This window comes from Macrobrachium rosenbergii, chromosome 6 (assembly GCF_040412425.1).
Source record: "Macrobrachium rosenbergii isolate ZJJX-2024 chromosome 6, ASM4041242v1, whole genome shotgun sequence".
NCBI classification, from domain to species: domain Eukaryota; kingdom Metazoa; phylum Arthropoda; class Malacostraca; order Decapoda; family Palaemonidae; genus Macrobrachium; species Macrobrachium rosenbergii.
The window spans coordinates 26219095-26240298 of NC_089746.1; the positions used below are offsets into that span (position 1 = coordinate 26219095).

Here is a 21204-nt window from a genome sequence, read left to right on the forward strand (position 1 = left end):
CACAGTCATTCCCACTGTAATCATCCAGGTGGGCAAGCTGACTGAAAGACAAGTCATGTCACCAAAGAACTGACCCCTTATATCTAAGGCCCAGCTTCAAGAGACATTCCTGTATTTAAGACATCAACATGGTGACTAACATACTGAAACCTCTCAGGCCCAGACATTATCAGGTGGGTGGTAAGACCACCATTGTTCTCACTATTAGCTCTGAAAGTGAACACCAGTCCAAGAAGTTATATCTTTTATTGATAATTTTGATAGTGAAAAGAGGGAGTTGGATTGGTTGGACAGCTGAATATTGACCGCGAATATAAGTGAGATGAAGTACAAGAAACTGAAGTCTTTTAACTTGGGGAAAACCCACAGTTGGTTCTTAAAGTAATAGAGGGGTTGGACAGCTGGATAGGAGAAAGCTGATAAAATTTGAAGATCGGATTAATATTGAGAAAGAATTGAGAGATTTTTAGCTTTAAACTAGATTTTTTCTCCTGGTTTGAAAGCCCTCTTGCCCATCACCTCAGTATAGAATACATAATTTTACTATAGAATATATAGTTTTACAGTGAAAACGTGACTTCAGCAAGGCATTCTTTCACTGAAAGGTTGTGAACTAGGAACTTGACTAATTATGATACCCAAAAAAGGAGTCATATTTGATTAAGGTAGGGTCAACATCTTATTTTTACATTTTTGTTTTCATAAGGCCTTAAGAGTCGAATTAATTATTTGGAGGGAACGAGTCCGTAGAGTTTTCCATTTCCATGCAGTGACTGCAATGTGTTAAATTTTTTGTCATGGGACATGAGGTAATGAAATATGTACAAGTAATTTCTTGTGACTACCATGAGAATTTTGTTTTTAAAGGACAGATGAACCCATTTTAATGGGTCACTCTTTGGCTTATAGCTAAATACAGTACTGAAGATGCTCTGCTCATGGTACCCTAAAAGGTTGTCAGTCCATTGAGATCAGACATAGCACTAGGAACATAGCTTGACATACAACTTTCACCTTGTTAAACCATATTGGCCACTCAGATTATATGGATGAGGAGGCATGCCATCCAACCTCACCCTCTGTATCGTGTTCTGAGATTGACCAGAAATGTATTCAGGACTACAAGACTCACCATCTGAGGTGCAACCAAAGGACGGAGTAAAAGGTAAAAAAGCCTAGTAAATTTAGCTTTTGAGCAAGGTATATTAGTAGTCCTGGGGGTGGGATAGGGGTGGGAGCAACTTTGCCAGAGAGCCTAGTGGAACTCAACTGATAAATCGGTAAGAAAAACCCTCCATTTCCTGTTTCCCGTGGTTAACCCACAGCTGTTGCTGCTTTGATGTCAATTCCCAGATATGTAGCACTCTCCAAAGCCACAAAGTCCAAGTTCTCCCTGTTGAGGTGGAACTCCAAGTCTTTAACAGTTGGCATAAGAGGTCAATGATGCAATAACTTCATTGCAGTTGCTGCCATCACTAGTCAAGTTGATAAAGTAGCTCCAAAATCTTATATCAAAACCAGTGTGCCTTGCCTCTGAAGCCACCAGCCCCAAAGTCTGGGTGAAGACTTGGGATCCGTAGCCAGGCCAAAACACATGGCAGAAAACTGGAGCATCTGTCCTGCTCACACAAAATGAAGATATTTCCTGGATGATGGATTAATCAGGAATTGAAAATAGACATCTTTCAGTCTCCATCCAGAAAGGGGTTTGCTGCAGGAATTCATTCAGCAGGTTGAGGTTGAATATCACACTTTATCCTCCTGTAACCTTTGGATCCAAAGAGAGGTTACTTTCGAACCAGGTGAGCTGTTTCACACTAAATTGCCTGCTTCTGTAACATCAACCTCACCTCTCTGTACAAGGCCTGGAACCTTGGATCATTGCAGCGATATCTCACGAAGTCCACTGATCCAATTACTGTAAAGAGTTGTCCAAGGATAAACACCTCTCACCACTTCTTCCTACCACTTTTGGCTAGGGACCATAAACTATCCCCTTTTCATTGGCCAAAAGGGGAGTGATATCTTCTAGCTTGAGTTGTTCTGCTGGGTGTAGAAGGAAACAAAAACCTGGATGGTATCCTATATCCTAACATGCTCTTTTGCTGGGATATCTGTTGTAAAGATAAACTAGAATGTTGACTTAACTAGAATGTTAACTTTTCCTGCCAGGGATGGAGAACTGCCTGGAAGATGATGTACAGCTGAGGTTGAATGTAGCTACCCCGATTTCTATCAACACCAACTTCTTCTTGAGCTCTTGAATGAACTTTCCAGGCACAGGAATGTGTCTAGAAGTTCTGTGACTGTCAATTCTTTTATGTATGGAGTCGGAGAGTTCCTTTGTTACTGAATTCCACTCCATAACATTTGCCAGTGGGTAGACCACCTGACAATCTTGAAAGACTAAGGTCCAGCAAGGCACCATCATAACCCTCCTGGCTCTAGCAACATCTTCCGACATCCTTCTCAACCAGCAGCAAACTGATGGCACCTAGAACCCACTAATACCAGTGAGTCATTGTGAGGAACTTCTGGAGAAAGTGCTGTGTGATGTTGACCTTTGAAAACATGAAGGATGTCAGTGCCTATTTCAGTCCATTCCATGGTTGAACATGGATGCTGTGCTTGCAAGGAAAGCACCTGGTTCTGTTAAGTCAGTAAAGTCTATGATCGAGTAATGAGTATAAGCACTTGGCAACCATCAGTCTGTCATATCCCTTGGTGGGGGGTGTTGACTAAGATTGTGAAAGCAAAACAATACATAAACAGCCAAAAGTTGCAATATTAAACAAAGGTAGATGTGGATATGAAAAACACTGATCTTATTTGTCATCAGCTTTGCCCATTTCTGTATGGGGTCACTGTTTCCTTTCAGCCTTCTCCACCTTCCTCTGTCCAATGTATCCTTATTTCTTAAACCTCTCTCACATATGTCATTTGCTATTTTATCCTTCCATGTGAACTTAGGCCTTCTTCTTCTTCCCCTTCCTTGCACATGTTTTTTTTCTCTCAACATGACATGACCAACTGCTGTAGTCTTCTTTCCTGGGCCTTCTTCGATACTTCCCCTACCTTAACTGTTCCTCTAATATACAGTATTCATTTCTGATCCTATATCTTGTGACTCCAAACATCCATATGAAAAACACTGATAAATACCTGAAATAAGGAAGTCACACTGACACTGCAGAATTCACTTAAGGAAATAAGCATTCATTAATCTCAAGTAGAACTAGAAGTAAGGATGATGTTTATTAGGGAACATTAATGATTGGATAAATGACAGGTGAGAAAGTTTTAGTTTCTACCTGTAAATCCTGGTTATGGTAGACAAAAGACTTGAGTCTGGGGACCTTGGAATTTGCAGTGAAGTATAAATTATTGATGTGGTTGTACTGTATGGCACTAAAATGGAGCAGCTAATACTAACAAGTAATGTTCAAATCTCCTCTTCTCAGCTAATCCTGTTTCTATACAGGGTTGCCATTCCATCTACCAGTGGTGTGCTGCTGCTTCATCAGGTCCCTTTTCTCTCAAGTCCTTCCTCACACAGTCTCCACCTCTTTCTTGGTCTTCCTTGTCTTCTTCTACCTTGCACTTCCTTCTCCATAGCATGCCTTCCAATACGATAGGCATCCTTCTCCTGAAAGTGAAGTAAGGTTAAGAAGAAGGAATAAGATGCTAAGACTACTTTCCTCCCATGAGCAGCCTCTGGTGGGGAGTGCAGTTAGACTTGGGGATTATTTTACGGTAACTGGTTCCTGGTATTAGGTGGCCTTTATTAGGATGTCAAGATCTTTTCTTGCCAACCTCCAAGCCAGTCCAAGTTCCTACCATTTTGAATACTTACCATTAACCATCCGGTCCACAAGTTCAGCGCCATGCCTAACTGTTTTGAAGTTTTTCTTCCCCCTGGCGACTACACAGGAAGAATCTGATGTTTTATACTTTTTAACGACAGGTTGTTTGATAGGGGCTTGTTACATTTGTGGCTGGGGAAAAATTTTTGTTCAGTGACCTGGTTCCAGGTTTCTACAACCATCCTCTCTATGGAGAAGGATTTTTTGGCAGGTATTTAGAAACCAGTCAAAATCAGATCTTTTCTTGCCAACCTGTTTTCAACAGCATTTAGATTGGTTAAGACAGAAACAACGGCTCTGTTTTAGTTACTTGCAACAGTTCAAGGAGTATTAATTAGACAAAATGATTTGATTATTTTGTTGTGGTTGTAAATTTTAGTTCCTGGAGGAGTATTTCTGAATATTTACCATCAGTCCTTCCATCCCTTGCCAAATGGTTCCTCTTTTGCATTCATTTCCAAGTAAAAAACTTCACTTATTATAATCCTCTTCAGGAGCAGACAGCGCCATGCCTAACTGTTGTGGATGTGGTTGGTCTCTGGTCCGACCTCTCCAGTTTGACAAGTCCATTTTCATTTGATTCTTCACCTTGGCGATTCTAGAAGCTGAACTCTTGGACCTTTTAGCTTGAAAAAACGTTCAGGGTACATCTGATGTTTAATTCTCCAGGACAGACAGACTACTTGGTTTTGGTCACAGAATAACTGAGAGCTACATGTTAAATCCGCTTACTGGTGTTTTATTGGTAGAAGTCTGATCTCTCACCCAAGCAAGAATAGTACTGTATCTACAAGACTAACAAACACTGTACAGCAAATCGAATTTTTTAAAGAAGGTTATCCTTGTCTCAGTCACAGTTCCTGAGGGAACCAGCTCAGCAGTTGCAAGTCCTGCTTGATCACGTCACAACCAGGGAGGCCAATTTTTCATGGGCAGTTTCTCCTCCTCCATTCACTTTATGCAGATTGAAGGGGTTCTGGTGTCCAACAAGTCTCCCCATTCCTTCCCATCATCTCTCAGAGAGGTGAGACAGGACTTAGCCTAATAGTTAGATGACAAATATCTCCTTGGAGTGTTGTTACACACTTCACACTTCCCTCCAGAGATACTGACACTTATTTCGAAGGCAATCACCTGCACTTCAAAAGGTTATGTAAGGTTAGGTTAGGTATTTAACCTAACCCAGCCTTCCCGAAAGCCTTTTGCATTAACACTTAATGACTTCATCTCCAAACGAGCGCTGACTTGTTTCTGGTTTCAACTCAACCAAGAAGTGGTGTCTAGGAGCTCCATTTCTTTTAACTTTGTGTACTCCACAGCTGACATGGTGGACAACAGTACATTACGAGCGAGATTTCATAAGGTCAGGGGCAATGGTCTGCCCCTAGCATACAGGTACTAAGGATGGTAATACTATCACAACAGACCATTCGCCTCCTTTTTACCTTTGGGACGTTGCCCATAGATCCTTGGACTATTTTTCCTTGTGTTCTGTGGTAGCTGCTCAACAGTCATGTAGATCACCCAGCTCTTGAAGACAGTAACATCTTGCCTAAGGTGTATGGTTGCAAAGAGGAGGTGTGTGCGTGGGAGACTGGCTTCCTACCATCTCTTTTATATCCTTCTAAGGGACTGTTAGCAAACTATCACATGCTAGACAGGTGTGCATGCAGGTGTTCTAGGTGACTGACTATCCTGTCTTAATCTAGGTCTTTTTGGATTAATAGATGCAACTCCTATCCTCTCTTTAGAAAGGGGTGAGAGGGACTGGCAATGAACAGATCTGTTTGTTATCTAAAGCTTTATTGTCCCTGTCAATACAGGTTCATCCAAGCCTATCTTTGAATCAGTGATGTTACCTTCCATTTATTTGAAGGGCCAGAAGTCTGGCAATTGAACATCAAACATGTTCAACAAATCAGAGGCATGGAACTCCTTCCTTTGGTCTTACATGACCAGGAAAGAGGCCCCAGTTGAGACAAACTACCAGTCAGTTCAGAGATTTGCTCAGAATCCTCCCACCAAGATGCAAGTCTCCCATATGTAAAGACCAAAGGTTTGTATATGTGTAAGAACAAATGACTAATTTTTAAAGTATGTAATTTGTATTTTTCCTAACATACAAAACTGAGGTCTTTACATAAGGCCCACCTCTAGCCACCCCTCATTCTGCTTCCTGGGCCAAAAAGGTAAGTGAATGTATACCATCTGGACGGGAGGGTTTCCTCCCTTTCTGTCAGTAGCCAACTACCAGTATCCACCTTGTTTTAAGTTAAACGGCTGGCTCCAGCGTTTGCTGAAAGTAAATCCCATACGTAAAGACCTCAGGTTTGTATGTTAGGAAAAATACAGATTACTTAAAAAATTTTTCATAAAAAATACAAATTACTTTAAAAATTTTTCATATTTCAACCACCTTTGTTGACCCTCTTGAGATACTCATTCCTATTCCTATCCTCCCTCATTACGCCTGTCTGTGGTGGGCAGGACATACTCAGTTGTATCTGCTCTTTATCTGCTTTTTCTCCACATTCAAATGTGAAACTGTTTCATCATATTAAATTATGTATTTGCATCACATTTTGGTCAAATTTTAATAAATTGCTTCATGTTATTAAGTTATATATTTAAATTTAGATTAGAATAAAATTAAATTTGTTGAACACTTCCAAATTTTGAACGATCATTGGTTGGAATATAATAAAGCCAAATCATTGAGAAAAGAAATATATTTAAAAATGCTATCATGTTTGCATGTATAAAAATGGAAATGAGGGAATTATGTTATCTTCCTCCTCAATGTATATATCTAACAAAAGTGATGTGGTACTTGAATGTTTTATCCCTGCATACTGCAGACCATACCTGTGGTATCATGTGGCATTAATTTGATTATACCATTTAAATTAATATTTTGATAAAATATGACTTTGGTACTTATTAATTGGCTAATCACATTAGTGTCACCTACCCCATAGCTGTCAACAGTTAAATGTGTTTTATATCAAATTATACAATCTTTATAACACACATGGTCCATTCACTTGGTATACTTTAATATACATGTCTTTACACAGTGACTCACACTTTTAGATACCAAAATATATATATATATATATATGAGTATATACACATATTTACAACTCATTTTAAAAAAAAAGGCATTAACAATATAAAATTTGGCAACATGGTTATGAAGGCTAAATGTAAAACTTACACCATAAGACCCAGCAAAAGGAAAAATAAGAGAGATCACATCCATGTCTCGGAGCAATAAGAAAACTACTGCTAACTTAGCTCATAGGCACACAAGCTAAGGACACTGGTACGCTTGGCTTTGGTTTGAGTTATGAACAAGTGTTTACAAAGCATATGAAAGAAACTATAATTTTCATTAGCTTTGAATTTCATTGTCAGATATACTTCATTTTGTTCTTTATCAATGTTACTCTAGTGCAACTTAAATGTTGAAGAGCATTACAAAAAGCACAAAAATTTGTTCATAGTAGTATGTATAAAATACTTTTTTAAGCAACCTATTCTCAGTTATTATTTGGAAGTTGATTGCTAAAATATCAAATATACTTTAAATACATAGTACAAATATAACTCCAAAATTAAGATGAAATAAATCCATTTCTGGACTTATAATTTAGAGGTCAAGGAGTTATACCTGGACTCTATATATATATTTTGTTATGACTCACAATATTTAAAGCTTAAGCCATTTAAAGCCCAGACTCCCCTCAAAGTATGTACATTATATAGAAACTCTGGAAGAACTGTAATATGGAAGTGAAAAATGCCTCCACAAATACATTTGCTCACATATAATATAATATATATAGAACTCTGAATTATCAAAAGTAAATAATCCTACAAGACATCATATGTAAACACAGCACAAAATTGGATTTACATTAAAAAAACACATATTTTGAGCTACCATAAAAGGTATATGGGATGGTAATGATGGTGGGATAAATTTTAGTACTGTAATGATACAAACATTTAATCCCCTACTTCCATCGTTACCAGATGCCAACAATGTACAGAGTAGGAACCAAGGCCATGCTCTATACTCAAAGGAGTGGGACAGTGTAGTAGTAGCAAATTCTAGCTAGTTTAATCTACAGGTTAACAAGATAGCTCAAAAATTCACCCAATCCCAATGAACTCATTACAAAAATGAGGAACACTGTAAGATCCAGGCAGTTGGCTTATTTGCACATTCAAGATGAGGGCAAAAATTTGAAAAAAAAAAACAAAAAATCAAAATGTTCAGAATGACAACATTACATTTAACTGACTTGGTTACACTGATAGTTATAGCTACCAGATTTGACTAGATCCCAATCTTACCCGTGACTAAAAGTTCAAGGCAAATTATTTAAACCCCTTAAATATAATCTCATAAAATTGATTTTTCATTCCACAATTGCTTCACTGGTCTGTCAGTTACTAACAATAACATTAAATTGTTGACTCTAAAGCATTCTCCATATTATCCAATGATGCATTATCTGAGTCTTGCTGTGGACTGGAATAATTGGCTGCTTCTTGTAACCTCATGAGCATACTCAACTGAAAGAGGAAATAATAATTAAATTGTGGAAAGTATTTATGTGAATAGTATTACTTCATGGTTTTCTCATATGACTCATCTCAAACATATCCATGAGGTTGGATTAATAGGATGTTCTGCAAGGTCCCTATCACTGCAAACTCTGTTGATATAGTACTGGATAGTTTCAATAGGCTTTAGAAAGCAACTTGAAGCATAATTATCAATTCAAAGATTTATGTAGATATTCAACATACCAAAGGGTCGTTTTCTCCCTGATTATCACTCTTGAACTTGTCTTGGGTATTGGTTGTTACAGTTGGTGCAAGGGCATCATATCCAACATCCTCAGGCCGCAAAGACAGAAGTGCTTGAGGTCCTGGATGATTTCCAGGTGGCCATGGATAAGTCTCTGTAATCCATGTGCTGGGATCCTGAAAAATAAACCAGTTACTTGATCATTCATAGTGTCAGAACCCTCTCATGAAACATTCAAGTTGGCATACTTTGCATCAAGAAAAGTTGCTTTCTGGTCTCCCTCTCTCTCTTTTTTTTTTTTTTTTCAGGTAGTAATTAAAAATGAGAATTACCATACAAAACCTAAAGTGTGTCGTGTTGTTGCTTGCCTTTACTCTGCAACCATCAATCTTAACTTGACCACAAAGGGAGTCATCACTTCATTTCATAATCATATTGCATCAGTGTTTTACTGTATAGTGTGAAGTTTCTGCCAAGTTATCTAGAGTACACGCTACAGGCTTGCCCCTTCTGGGCTTAACTTAGTTCTAGCTACCTTCCAGAGTTGGCCAAGGTGATTGTTACATCTAATTTTATACAATGAAGGGAAGTCTGCCACAACTCAAGCTCAGATTGGCTTCCATGTCAAGTCTGGGCCTCGTCTTTAGTGAGCTCCCAGACTTAAGCAATTAAGATTTCAAGGCTGTATTAGTCCAATGCCTCTCCAAAGTATAAAAGGTGGGTCATAAGTAAGGAAATATACACCACCTGCTGTTGGATCCAATTTTATGGTAGAGTAACATCATGAACTTAGTCATTTTGTACTATCTGCCTTTTCAAGATCCATAATACTGTACATGTAGGACAGTATTATCTCTTTATCTCTGAACAGCAATTTTTCTACAGCTACTGTTGTTGACCTCTGTAGCATGGTGCAGCATACAGAGATGAATTTTAGCAGTTTTTCTGGCCTTTCTTCAAGAAATTCTCCAGTAGTTTCATAGCACACTAAAGCAGTTTATTACCACAAAATTTCTAAATAGTAGTTCATCCCCTTTTCCTTTGAATATTATTTTAAGGTTATTTTCACACTTTTAGTACTATCTCTGTTATCAAGTGTTTGTATGTTCTGTTAATCTCGCTATTGACCGACACTCCTGCTGCCTTGTTTTAAGTTAAACGGCCGGCTCTGGCTCGCTCTGAAAGTAAACCCCAAATGTAAAGACCTCAGGTCTGTATGTTATGGATAATACAAATTACTTTAAAAATTTGTCATTTTTGACTTGTTCTTTTTTCATTATGCAAATTTTCATTCTTTTAACCAGCTTCATTGTTTGGTATCAAGACTTTTATTCTCTTGACTAGCTTTTTTTTTTTTTACTTCTTTCTATCCCTTACTATTCAACCAAAGTCATGTATATTAAGTTCAGCAATCCTCACCTGGAATGTATTGCAGTCCTTTTCTTTGGTGTTACCTTTACTTTTTATTAAAATGTTTCAACTTCCTTTTTAGTCTCTCTGAACAATGTACGTAGCATCTTTAACCCTGATTTCTTTCTCTCAAGCTATATGCTCCTATTACATCTTTGTCAGCTATGACATTTCTAGAAACTATGTGGCCATTTGGGTCTCTTCCTATGAGCATCCCCAAAGACTGTGGCACTTCATGTGACAGTATGTCTCCATAAAGGTTTGTCCTGTATGTGCATTTCATACTTTTGTGAACATGGGTTTATTCTTTCAACAATATTCTCTGTATCACTGTTAGTTACTGATTGGTATTATTGTTCTTTCAAAATGAGGGTTGTGTGTTGTTGTAGGAAGTTTCTTTGAAATCTATGCTTAGCCTTTCCATTGGTTGCATAGCCTTGGTGAGAGTTCCTTCTGGAGGTTGGAAGAACTTGGTTCAGTTCTTCATTTTTCATCATGCAAATTTTCATTCTTTTGAGCAGCTTCATATTTTGGTATCCAGACTTTGATATCTTGGTATCCAGACTTTGATATCTTGACTGGCCTTGTTTTTTGGTGCCACCTGTACTTTTTTTTCATCACAGAATCAGTTTCAACTTCCTTTTTAGTGTTCCTGAACAATGTATGAACTGGTAATACTTTTATTCTTTATAATAGTATTTGTAATTACTGTATACAGATTGCAATTATATGTATTTACAAGTATATGTATATTTTTCTCTATCACTGTTAATTATTAATTGGTATCATTGTTCTTTCAGAAAGAATGTCATAAGTAAACAAGGGTTGCACCTTGTTGTAGGAAGAGGTCCCTTGGAATCGATGCTTAGCCATTCCATTGGCCGCATAGCCTTGATGAGCATTCCTGCTGGAGGTTTGAACTGTGGTTTCAGTTCTGCAAACTTTCCTAACTTCTTAAGCAGAAAAGGGAAGATTCTTGGATCTCACACAGTGTAACAAGCGTTTAACTCCTGGATGACAAATCCATCATGTAGATATTGAATGTAGATGAGGAGACGATGGAACAACAGGATGCTCGATTGAATGCATCTGGAACTGCATTACTTTTCTCTGGTCAATAATATACATTGTAACTGAAAGCCGCTAGTTCCATCCGCCACTCCTGAATCTTATTGTTCTTAATTTTAGTACCTTTATGATTATCAAACATGGATGCTACATAACATTGATCAGTGATGGGGTTGAAATGACTGGCTAAAAAGTGGCTCCATATACGAACAGCTTCTATGATCGACATGGCTTCCTTTTCTACGATTGGATAGTGTATTTCACTCCCATGTAAAGTTCTAGACATGGATGCCACAGGCCTCTACCACCTTGATTTAAGATAGCTGAGATAGCTTCTTCAGAGGCATCACTTTCAACTACAAATAAGTGTTTGTCCACTGAGTGAAGGGTAGCCTCCTCAAGTTCTTGTTTCTAGAGATTGAATGATTGCAGCGATTCTCCTTCTAAAGGAAACTTTGTAGCCTTAGCTAGTGGTTGGATTTTGCTGTTAAAGTCAGGTATCCACTTAGCTGAAAAGGTGAACATGCCCATTATTCTCCTCAAAGCCACCCAGACTTGTAGGTGGTGTTAGTTCTTGTAATGGTCGAAGTCTTTCTGCATCAGGTCTGACGCAGTAACCAAGAATATCGATAATCAGAGCACACAGATTTAACAGTCTTTGATTCATTAAGAGTTAGACATCTCTTACTAATGACTTGAAGGAAGTGCTGTACATTATGATCATGTTCTTGTTGTGTATGACCATCAGGTTTCAGTGAAAGAATCTGGTAAGAAATGCACAGCTTTTGAAGCTAATAGCTGCTTGTACCAGTTTTGTAGGGCTCCCTTTGGAGTGACAGATGGTGTTGCAGCTTTTCAGAAAGCTATGGATAGGTTAGTAAAAGAAGATGACTTGCGGGATACTTTTTCTTATTGGGACAATATTACTGTCGCTGGTCGTACACAAGAAAAACATGACCATAATGTACAGCACTTCAAGTCTTTAGTAAGAGATGTCTAACTCTTAATGAATCTAAGATTGTTAAATGTGTGTGCTCAGTCAGTACTCTTGGTTACTGTGTGGGAAATGGTTGCATCAGACCTGACTGTGATCATTACAAGAACTTCAACCATCTACAAGTCTGGGTGGCTTGAGGAGAATAATGGGCATGTTCGCCTATTACGCTAAGTGGACACACCTGACTTTAACAGCAAAATCCAACCACTAGCAAATGCTACAAAGTTTCCTTTAGAAGGAGAATCGCTGCAATCATTCAATCTCTTGAAACAAAAACTTGAGGAGGCTAACCTTCACTCAGTGAATGAAAACTTATTATTTGTAGTTGAATGTGATGCCTCTGAAGTAGCTATCTCATCCATCTTAAAATCAAGTTGGTAGGCCTGTGGCATTCATGTCTAGAAATTTACAAGGGAGTGAAATACACCATCTCCAATTGTAGAAAAGGAAGCCATGTCGACCATAGAAGCCATTCGTTAATGAACCTCACTGATCAAGATTCTGTAGCATTCATGTTTGATAATCGTAAGCATACTAAAATTAAGAACAATAAGATCAGGAGTGGTGGATGGAACTAGCAGCTTTCAATTACACTGTACATTTTTACCATGGAACTGTGTAGTTCCAGGTGCATTTACCCGAGAATTCTGTTGTTCTATCGTCTCCTCACCTACAACTCAATGATATCTGCAAGATGGACAAATCACATCAAGATGGGTCCTGGAGACAAGCCATGAGGGTAGAGAACTTCTAAAAGATGAATGATGTGGGAATCCAAAGAAACGATCCACGTGGTGCAGCATTTGTAGATGGGGACAGAAGGAATCTAATTAAGTGTAGTACACACCAGTAAGGACAAATTCCCAATGCTAAACTGGCAGATTACGAGACTTAAGGGGTAACTGAATTGCTTACCATAGTGTAACAACTAAGTAAATAAAGGTTGTGCATTGTTATAGGAAGAGGTCCCTTGAAATTGATACTTATCCTTTCCATTGGTGGAGGAAGTCGAACTTATGGATGCTAAATCCACATCTGCTAGTATTAGGCATTGTGATGGACGTGAATCAACAGTCTCCATTCGTGATTTAGCTCTATGTCCTGGATACCTTGTGTATCCTTCTGTTTCTGCTGACACTCCTAATGTCACGGCTGAAAATCCTACTGCTATTGTTGCTGAAAATCAAGAGCTATCACAACTAGAAACAGGTGCTGAATTTCTCCTCTGGAGATTTAAGTGAGGGAGGCAGTGATCTCACCAGCATCAGTACTAAGAAGATCTAGTCGAATATCAAAGGCTCCTGACAGATATGGCTGGGATTAAGGGATCATGATGTTCTGTAATCTAGTACTGTATAATATCACTGTGTAATTTTTAGTAATATTTTTTCTTTTTAGAGGGGAAGAATGTGTCGGTATGTCTCTATAAAGGTTTGTCCTTTATGCACAGTTCATACTTTTGTGAACATGGGTTTATTCCTCCAACAATTTCATGTAGTGTATGAACTGGTAGTACTTTTATTCTTTATAGTAGTATTTGTAATTTTACAAATTATGGTAATTATATGAATATGTATAATATTCTCTGTATCACAGTTAGTTATTGATTGGTATTATTGTTCTTTCAGAATGAATGTAATTTTGAGTTAGGTGAAGCTTGGGATAGCAACAAAGTTTGATTAAACTAGTTCATCACAATTTACTTAGCTCAAAATTACAATCATTCTGAAAGAACAATACAGTATTACCAATCAATAACTAACAGTGATACAAAGAATATACTACACATATACATATAATTACAATAATTTGTATAATTACAAATACTATTATAAAGAATAAAAGTTTACCAATTCATACACTACATGAAGTTGTTGGAAGAGTAAACCCATGTTTGCAAAAGTATGAAATGTGAATACAGAACAAACCTTTATGGAGACACACTGTCACATTCTTCCCCTCTAGAAAGAAAAACTTATTGCTAAAAATTATATAGTGATATTGCACTACATTATACTAGGTTGCATAAATCAAGATCCCTTAATTCCAGCCATATCTGTCAGGAGCCTTTGATATTCAACTAGATCTTATTAATGATGGTGAGATCACTGCCTCCCTCACTTCAATCTCTGGAGGAAATTCAGCACCTGCTTCTTGTTGTGATGATAGCTCTTGATTTTTAGCAATAGCAGTAGGATTTACTGCTGCAGAAGGATACACAAGGTCTTCAGGACATGGAGCCAAATCACGAATTGAGACCTGATCCACATCCATCACGATGCCTACTATTAGCATATGTGGGATTAGCATTCGTGAGTTCGACTAAATCCACCAATGGTTCATTCTTATTGGCCTGAACAAATCTCCTCAATAAGATGGGTCCTGGAGACATATGCCATGAGGACTCTGCACCTCATGAACACAACAAGTGGGTACACAAGTATTTTACATGTAGAAGACAGCCAAATTTGATTTCAATTAAAAACATACAATTAAATTACTTTAAATCTCCTTTGCATATAGAATAAAAATAGGCAACCAAGTTCAGAACCAAAATACCTGGCACTTAAATGACAATGGATAAAATGGCAGTGCCTAATTATTCCATTATGCTGTTTAATTTACTTGTCAAAATTAAGCAGTATCAGTGACATAGGGCTCTACATCAGGAAGCAAAGACCTGATATTGGTCTTAGATCAGAGGTCCAGTCAAAGGAGTTATACAAAGGGAAGAATGTCCTGGTTAATTCTTAACCTGTATAAGCTGTCTGCACTTTTTACACCAAATGCTCAATCCCAGTTAATCTTAGTTTGCTTGTCTAGCATGATTCTTTTAAGCTTGCAAACCATTAAAAGCTTGGCTGCTTTCTGTAATTTCATTCTCACACTTGGCTCATTCATGAATGAGGGGCAAATACAGGAAAAATGAAATAATTAATGTTCAAGTTGATCAGTCAAGTGGCAGAAGGACATCAAAAGAAATAAAAAATATTCTTTAAAGCTATACAAACCTACAGCATCATGGAAGGTATGCTAGAAGTAGTTCTTTGATTTGGATTAAAGATGCCTAAATATTTTTGTAAATTATAAATTTAACACTAACACAATGTTCCAGTAAGAAGGAGTTGATTACAGTATGTTCTATGGCACATTGCAGATGGTAATAAAAGTTCTCTGAAGCATTCCATTGGCCCCAATTGCATTGCAATTTGCCTTTTGTTTTTAATTTTTTCCCATTGATCTCTTCTGACTTTGCTATCAAACTGCTTCAACAAAACTTTGGCTGAATTTTCACCTTTCAATCAAGACAATTAATTTGGGTAAAAAACTATGACACATTGGTCTCGTAAAACTCCTGTAAGACAATGAAGATCACTGTTAAGATTAATGGTCTCTAGATTCAAACAGATCCAGTTACTTTCTCAGGATCAGCTGTTATTGAGGTAATTCTCACTTGATTCATCTTGGATAAAGAAATTAATTCTTTTCATATATATATATATATATAATGGTAAAGTAATATTAATCTAAACTATACCTCCCAAGTTGCTCTTTTTCCATAAAGCTGAAGGCCTTCTCGAACTGCCTCAACCAGGTAGGGCACAAGCGAATAATTCCATAAGTCGGTGAACCACACCTGAGATCCTTCTAAAGACCCTGGACATGAAAGGAACAGTCGAGGACCTGTAGAATATACAAATATCAAATATTAGTATATCAAATATGAGTAACAGATTATACAAAATAATTAAACAAGAAAGCTAGAAATTGTATTAAAATTACATGTCTTATGTTAGCAAGTGTGCTTGCATTCAGTGTTATTAATGGACAGTTGTTTTATTCCTCACCGATTGTAACATCAGAAGATGAATGCGTCTCTAGGAACTTGTTGATATGACTCCAGCACCTTGGAAGCCAATCTAATACTTGCTGAAGTTTGGGTAGCCGGGATCCAGCTTCAACCTCAACCTGTGTAAGCTTTCTTCGAGCCACACGACCAACTAATCCTTTCACTGGTTCCATGTGATTGGCCATAAGAACCCATCTGCTGGTCATACAAATATTAGCAGAATTAATAAAGATACCGCTATTGATGACAGTACACACGCTTCATGTGAGTTTCCAATTTTATGTGCAGTGATAAAAGTAAATATTAAAATACCCATCTTTTCAACAATGCCCACCTAGAATATAAAAAATTTTAAAAATTATATAATCACTGATATGTTACTCCAAAAGTATAGCATTGAAGTAACATAGTAGTAATCTAATCATTTATAAAAAGGCAATTACAGTACTATTTTATTTATGCTAGCCAAGCTACTGCACTACTTGGGAAAGCAGAATGCTACAAACCCAAGAGATCTTGATAGGGAAAACACACCAGTATGGAAAAACAAACAAGAATAACCTTTATCAGAAAAAGACAAATGAAGCAATGAAATGAGACTTATGAGACTGCTCAACAAAAATGTTTGCACTGAGTTTTGAACTTCTGAAGTTACATAAATTCAATCTAATTAGGTCATTCAATAATTTGATTACAGTAAACCCCCATACAGTATTTGCATTCTCACGATTTGCGGACTCGCCTATTCTGGAATTCTCCATGGAACATATTTAGACATTATTCGTGGAAAATTTGACCATTCACTGTATTTCTCACTGAGAAATATTCACAAATTACTGCATTTTTATACAATTCTCATGACTAAATGCACTTTTTGTGATAAAACTATTAAAATACTCAGGTACCCAGGTAGTGCTCAAGTTACAATAATTCGCCTTATGATAATTCGATTTTGCGATGAGGTGAGCAATTAATACGAATACAACAATATTTATAAAATATTTTTAAATTTCGCGCAGGCTCAGGCAGCAGCATACAATCAGGCAGTGAGAGAGACCAAATTACAATATTATAGACCAGCTTCTTTTCCTCCATCTCTTTATCCCATCTTCTAGTTTAAAAAGTAAAAGAGAATGATAAAAGAATTGTTGGTAACGTTATGCTCTTGTGTAAATACATACAGCCATAAACAACCGAACAAGAAACTGTTTTGCTTATACTGTAACCGAATGGATAGCAACAGCTGTTTTGCTTGTATTTCAACCATTGTACGGTAGTAAACAATTACCGTAGTTATGTTACAATGATGTTTACAATGATGTTACGTAGAATAGGACTGATATATCTTGACATTAGACCCTTATTCTGCAAGGAAATATACTGCTAAATTTAAGCTGCAAGTTGTAGCTGAAGCTGAGAAAACAATGTTGAAACTGCTAATGACTACAAATTATTGTACATCAGCAACATGGATGAAACTCGACCATAAATAAAATTGGAGAGAAAGTATTTTAATCAAAACTACTGGGCATGAAAGAATACATATTACTGTTGCTTTCATACTGATAAAAGATAAATTCGTAAAGCTTGTATCATGATGAAATCAAGTGAAAATAAAATCATGATGAAACAAGTTTTTTTTTTTTTTTTTTTTAACACAAACATGCCCCCAAATGGCCAATGTCATTATTAATGAAAAAAATAGCTAAATTAATTTCACAACACGTATTTAAGTTATATTTTGACTTAAAAACACTTAGTATAATGAAAAATAACCTTGCCCCATATAAATAGTATCTAGAGATTCACAGAGTATCTAGAGGTTCATTTACACTAACTAGAAGCAAGAAAATTACTCTGAATTGAGTTAAATACGGTGAAGTAAACAACACGTTATCGCTTTCCAAACCAAAACATTGATTGCTATGATTGCAATTTATAATACAAAATCAATATAATATATACAATATTATTGGATACAGTGAGGTAAAGCATAACATTTTAAAAGATCCATGGAAAAGATGCATATTCATTATGTTGATGTTTGTATAATACAATATTATGTGAATATTATCATCATTAATATGTGAATATTAATTAGGCTAGGCTACCGTATACGTATATGATATACCATAGTGTAGGCCAAGTTAATTTTTATTTGTTGATTCAATTTCTCTTTGTATTGAATTATCATAAGTCACTGCATGAATCTCCAGAATTAGCTGATATAAATAATTACTATACCATGTATGTATAGAGTATACTTTATAGTGTAGGCTAGGCTATATTCGAGATCTTTTTTTCCAACTAACCATGGGTTCTTTGGAAGCTAACCCCATTGTTAAGTAGGATCATTTTCCAACAAATGATGGGTTTTTTGGAACCTAACCCTATCATAAAAGTAGGGTAACACCTGTGTTTGAAATATCAAAATAGGCAGTTCCAAGTGTTTTTTTGAAGGGTTTTAAGTATTCACAGGTTTTAGATATTCACGTGTGTGTGTGTGTGTGTTTTAAACATCCCCCGCGAAAATGAGGGTTTACTTATCCCCGGGGAAAAATTAGAAATTTGCATGGTGTTAAACATTACAGAAGGCAAGGATTTTAGAATGAACTACAGTTGACAGTACTGGTCGAAACAAGTACAATTTTTTTTTTTTTTTTTTAATCACTGGCTACACTGCCAAAACAACAAACCTGAAGTTATGGTGGAGCTGAAGGTTAGTAGTTGAGCAAGATGTTGTCTGATTCATAGTGCCAATTATGTAAGGACACTGAGTGTACTTAGCACTGAGGAATCCATTGAAGACATCAGTAAGGGCCCCAGCATGGTGTAAATTGTCCAGTATAATAACTAATGGTAAATCTGCAGTGTTATTTTCACACTGGTCACTAATGTGAGAAAGGTAAGCTCCTAAATCTTTTCCATTTTTATGGTCAACACTGTTGGAAGAAAGTTTTCCAGCATTAGTAATATGAAAGAATAAACCTTATACTCAGCTTTAATGTAAAAATTAATAATGCCTCAGGCTTTGATCTAAGATCATAGAAATATTTCAAAATCTTCAATTTTCTAACAAAATTTAATTCAGATCATTGCACAAAATTTAAAAAAATTGTCTAAAATGACAAACTTACTTAAAAGTTGCTATATATCCTGGTGATGGATCTTTACCCATTCGTGTGACAAGGTATTCTGCCATTTTTTGAGCAAGGTAAGTTTTTCCTGTACCTGATGGGCCACATAATATGATCCTTCGATGTTCCGTCAGTAAAGAAACATATCTATGTATGATGGACTTTGGAATCATTGTCTCAAAAGCCAATGCATCCACATGATTAATAGTAGCACCCTTCAGGATTATCTTAATATTCATTACTTCACCAACAAGATAACCACATGGTAAAAGCTCAGGCGAGTCTGGATCACGACCTCTGGTGATTTCTCCAATGTGGTATGAAAGAATAGATTCTGCACTAAGTCCTAAATTTGACACTGGATCAACTCTTAGAATATACTCTTTAAAGATACGCTTCACAAGACTGTCTAACATGTCCCACTTTGTCTTTCCACTGACTGAAATTGCCCCAATTACACATTCGCTTACTGTCACCCCATCAACAGGATTTAAATATTTTTCATAATCTCCATGGCATCCCATCATAACTGTAATGCTGACTCTCTTTCCATCTTTATCACTTGGATCTATCAGTATTACATCTGTTGAATCTGGCATAGTCAATTCATCGCCTAAGCTAAGTCTTTGCTCAACAGAATCTGACACAGGAAGTGAACTTTGAGATGAATTTAATGATTTGGAAGAAACCATTCTATGAAGCCTTTCATTATCTTGCTTCAAAGAGACCATTTCATCTCGCATTTTACTTATGGTTTCCTTCAGTGATTCAAGCTGATGGGCTGAACTTAAAGCTTCTAAGCGTATGTCAGTTAGTGCCATATCCTTTTCACGTAACTGACACATCAGGACCTCTACATCTTCATTTTTGGTTGGAGCTTCCATACTCGTTCTGTAAAAATATTTTTTGTCAAAATAATGATGTTATTCTAATATGGATATACTACATCCCCCCCAAAAAAACTAAAAATACCAACAAAATATAAATTTATATTCCTTTCCAGAGCTAGGAGGAATGAGCTACATACATTCAGGTGAATTATAGTCTTTACAGCATGCACAATACTTTACTATGGATATAATTCAAAACATGCCAGTCACCTAATTCTGCTGCTTAATCTAAGTACTGTATATAAAAAGCTAATAAAAACAATTTTACAATTCACATTCTTGTAAGGTTGCAAATTATTTCTTGTAAAAATACCATTAATAATGTTAGCAAACTTTGTAAGTGATCATTAGTCTCAAAATTATCAGACTAAAGAGACATAACAGTAATAAAAATCAATGAAATGGCAGAAATATATTTATCATCTTTACTACTTACTGTTCACTATATAAAGCCACTATTGTGTGTACTTATCTGAAACGCTGACCAATTAATATGGTGCATAATCATCTTGTAAATTTACATTAATTAAGAAACTGTATCAATTTTATAAAGATGAGGAACTGCTCATGAAAGCTTGAAATACTTACCCTGTAGTCGAGTGACTCTCAGCATCACTCTGACCTCCAGATGCACGTTGCATAAGTGGTGAAGCAGGAGCTGAGCATTCACCTCGCTCCCAACTTTCAACATCTGACACAGAACCTCCAGTGCCATGTTTGTTCTTTTTGTGCCCACGGGAGAAGGCTTTACTAAATGAACTCCGGAGCTACAGAAAGAAATACACCTTATACACTGTACTTTATAAATTCTAACCAAAAATTATAAAGCCAGAATAAATACTAACAGAATCAAAATGTCTAAAGAATAGAAGGTAAAACATTTTTATGATACAAACAAAACAATAATTTAAGATTTTACTTGTGTATACTGTACTACAATAATCTGATATTTTTAAAATAATAACATTGGAGTAAGCAAGTCTGTAACTTGATAATCAAGAAATGTGGTCCATTTTTTTATTTGGAGTGATCTTCACTTACAATGTGATAGCATGAGTGGTTATTGTTTTTGCTGAAATTATTGTTGTCAAGGCAACATTACTTTCTTGACAGTTCATAAGTTACAAGATGCAGTTGCATTTTCGATTCACTCTGCTTTTAATAAGA

At 36.5% G+C, this 21204-nt stretch overlaps 1 protein-coding gene and 1 long non-coding RNA gene across 2 annotated transcripts in view; one reads left to right on the forward strand and one right to left on the reverse strand.

Annotated features, from left to right (window-relative positions):
* LOC136839375 (uncharacterized) overlaps positions 1-11026 on the forward strand; it is a 32450-nt gene extending 21424 nt beyond the window's left edge. The window contains exon 4 of the long non-coding RNA XR_010853307.1: positions 10896-11026. This is a non-coding gene — a long non-coding RNA (uncharacterized lncRNA). The remainder of the gene's footprint in view (positions 1-10895) is intronic.
* The window catches only part of LOC136839374 (protein sickie-like), a 245394-nt gene continuing 230767 nt past the window's right edge, over positions 6578-21204 (reverse strand). The window contains exons 23-29 of the mRNA XM_067105291.1: positions 20626-20804; positions 19148-20038; positions 18707-18952; positions 16009-16205; positions 15699-15844; positions 8685-8861; positions 6578-8447 (exon numbers count right to left, since the gene is read on the reverse strand). Of these exons, the coding sequence (XP_066961392.1) occupies positions 8337-8447; positions 8685-8861; positions 15699-15844; positions 16009-16205; positions 18707-18952; positions 19148-20038; positions 20626-20804 (1947 nt within the window). The 3' untranslated portion in view covers positions 6578-8336. The remainder of the gene's footprint in view (positions 8448-8684; positions 8862-15698; positions 15845-16008; positions 16206-18706; positions 18953-19147; positions 20039-20625; positions 20805-21204) is intronic.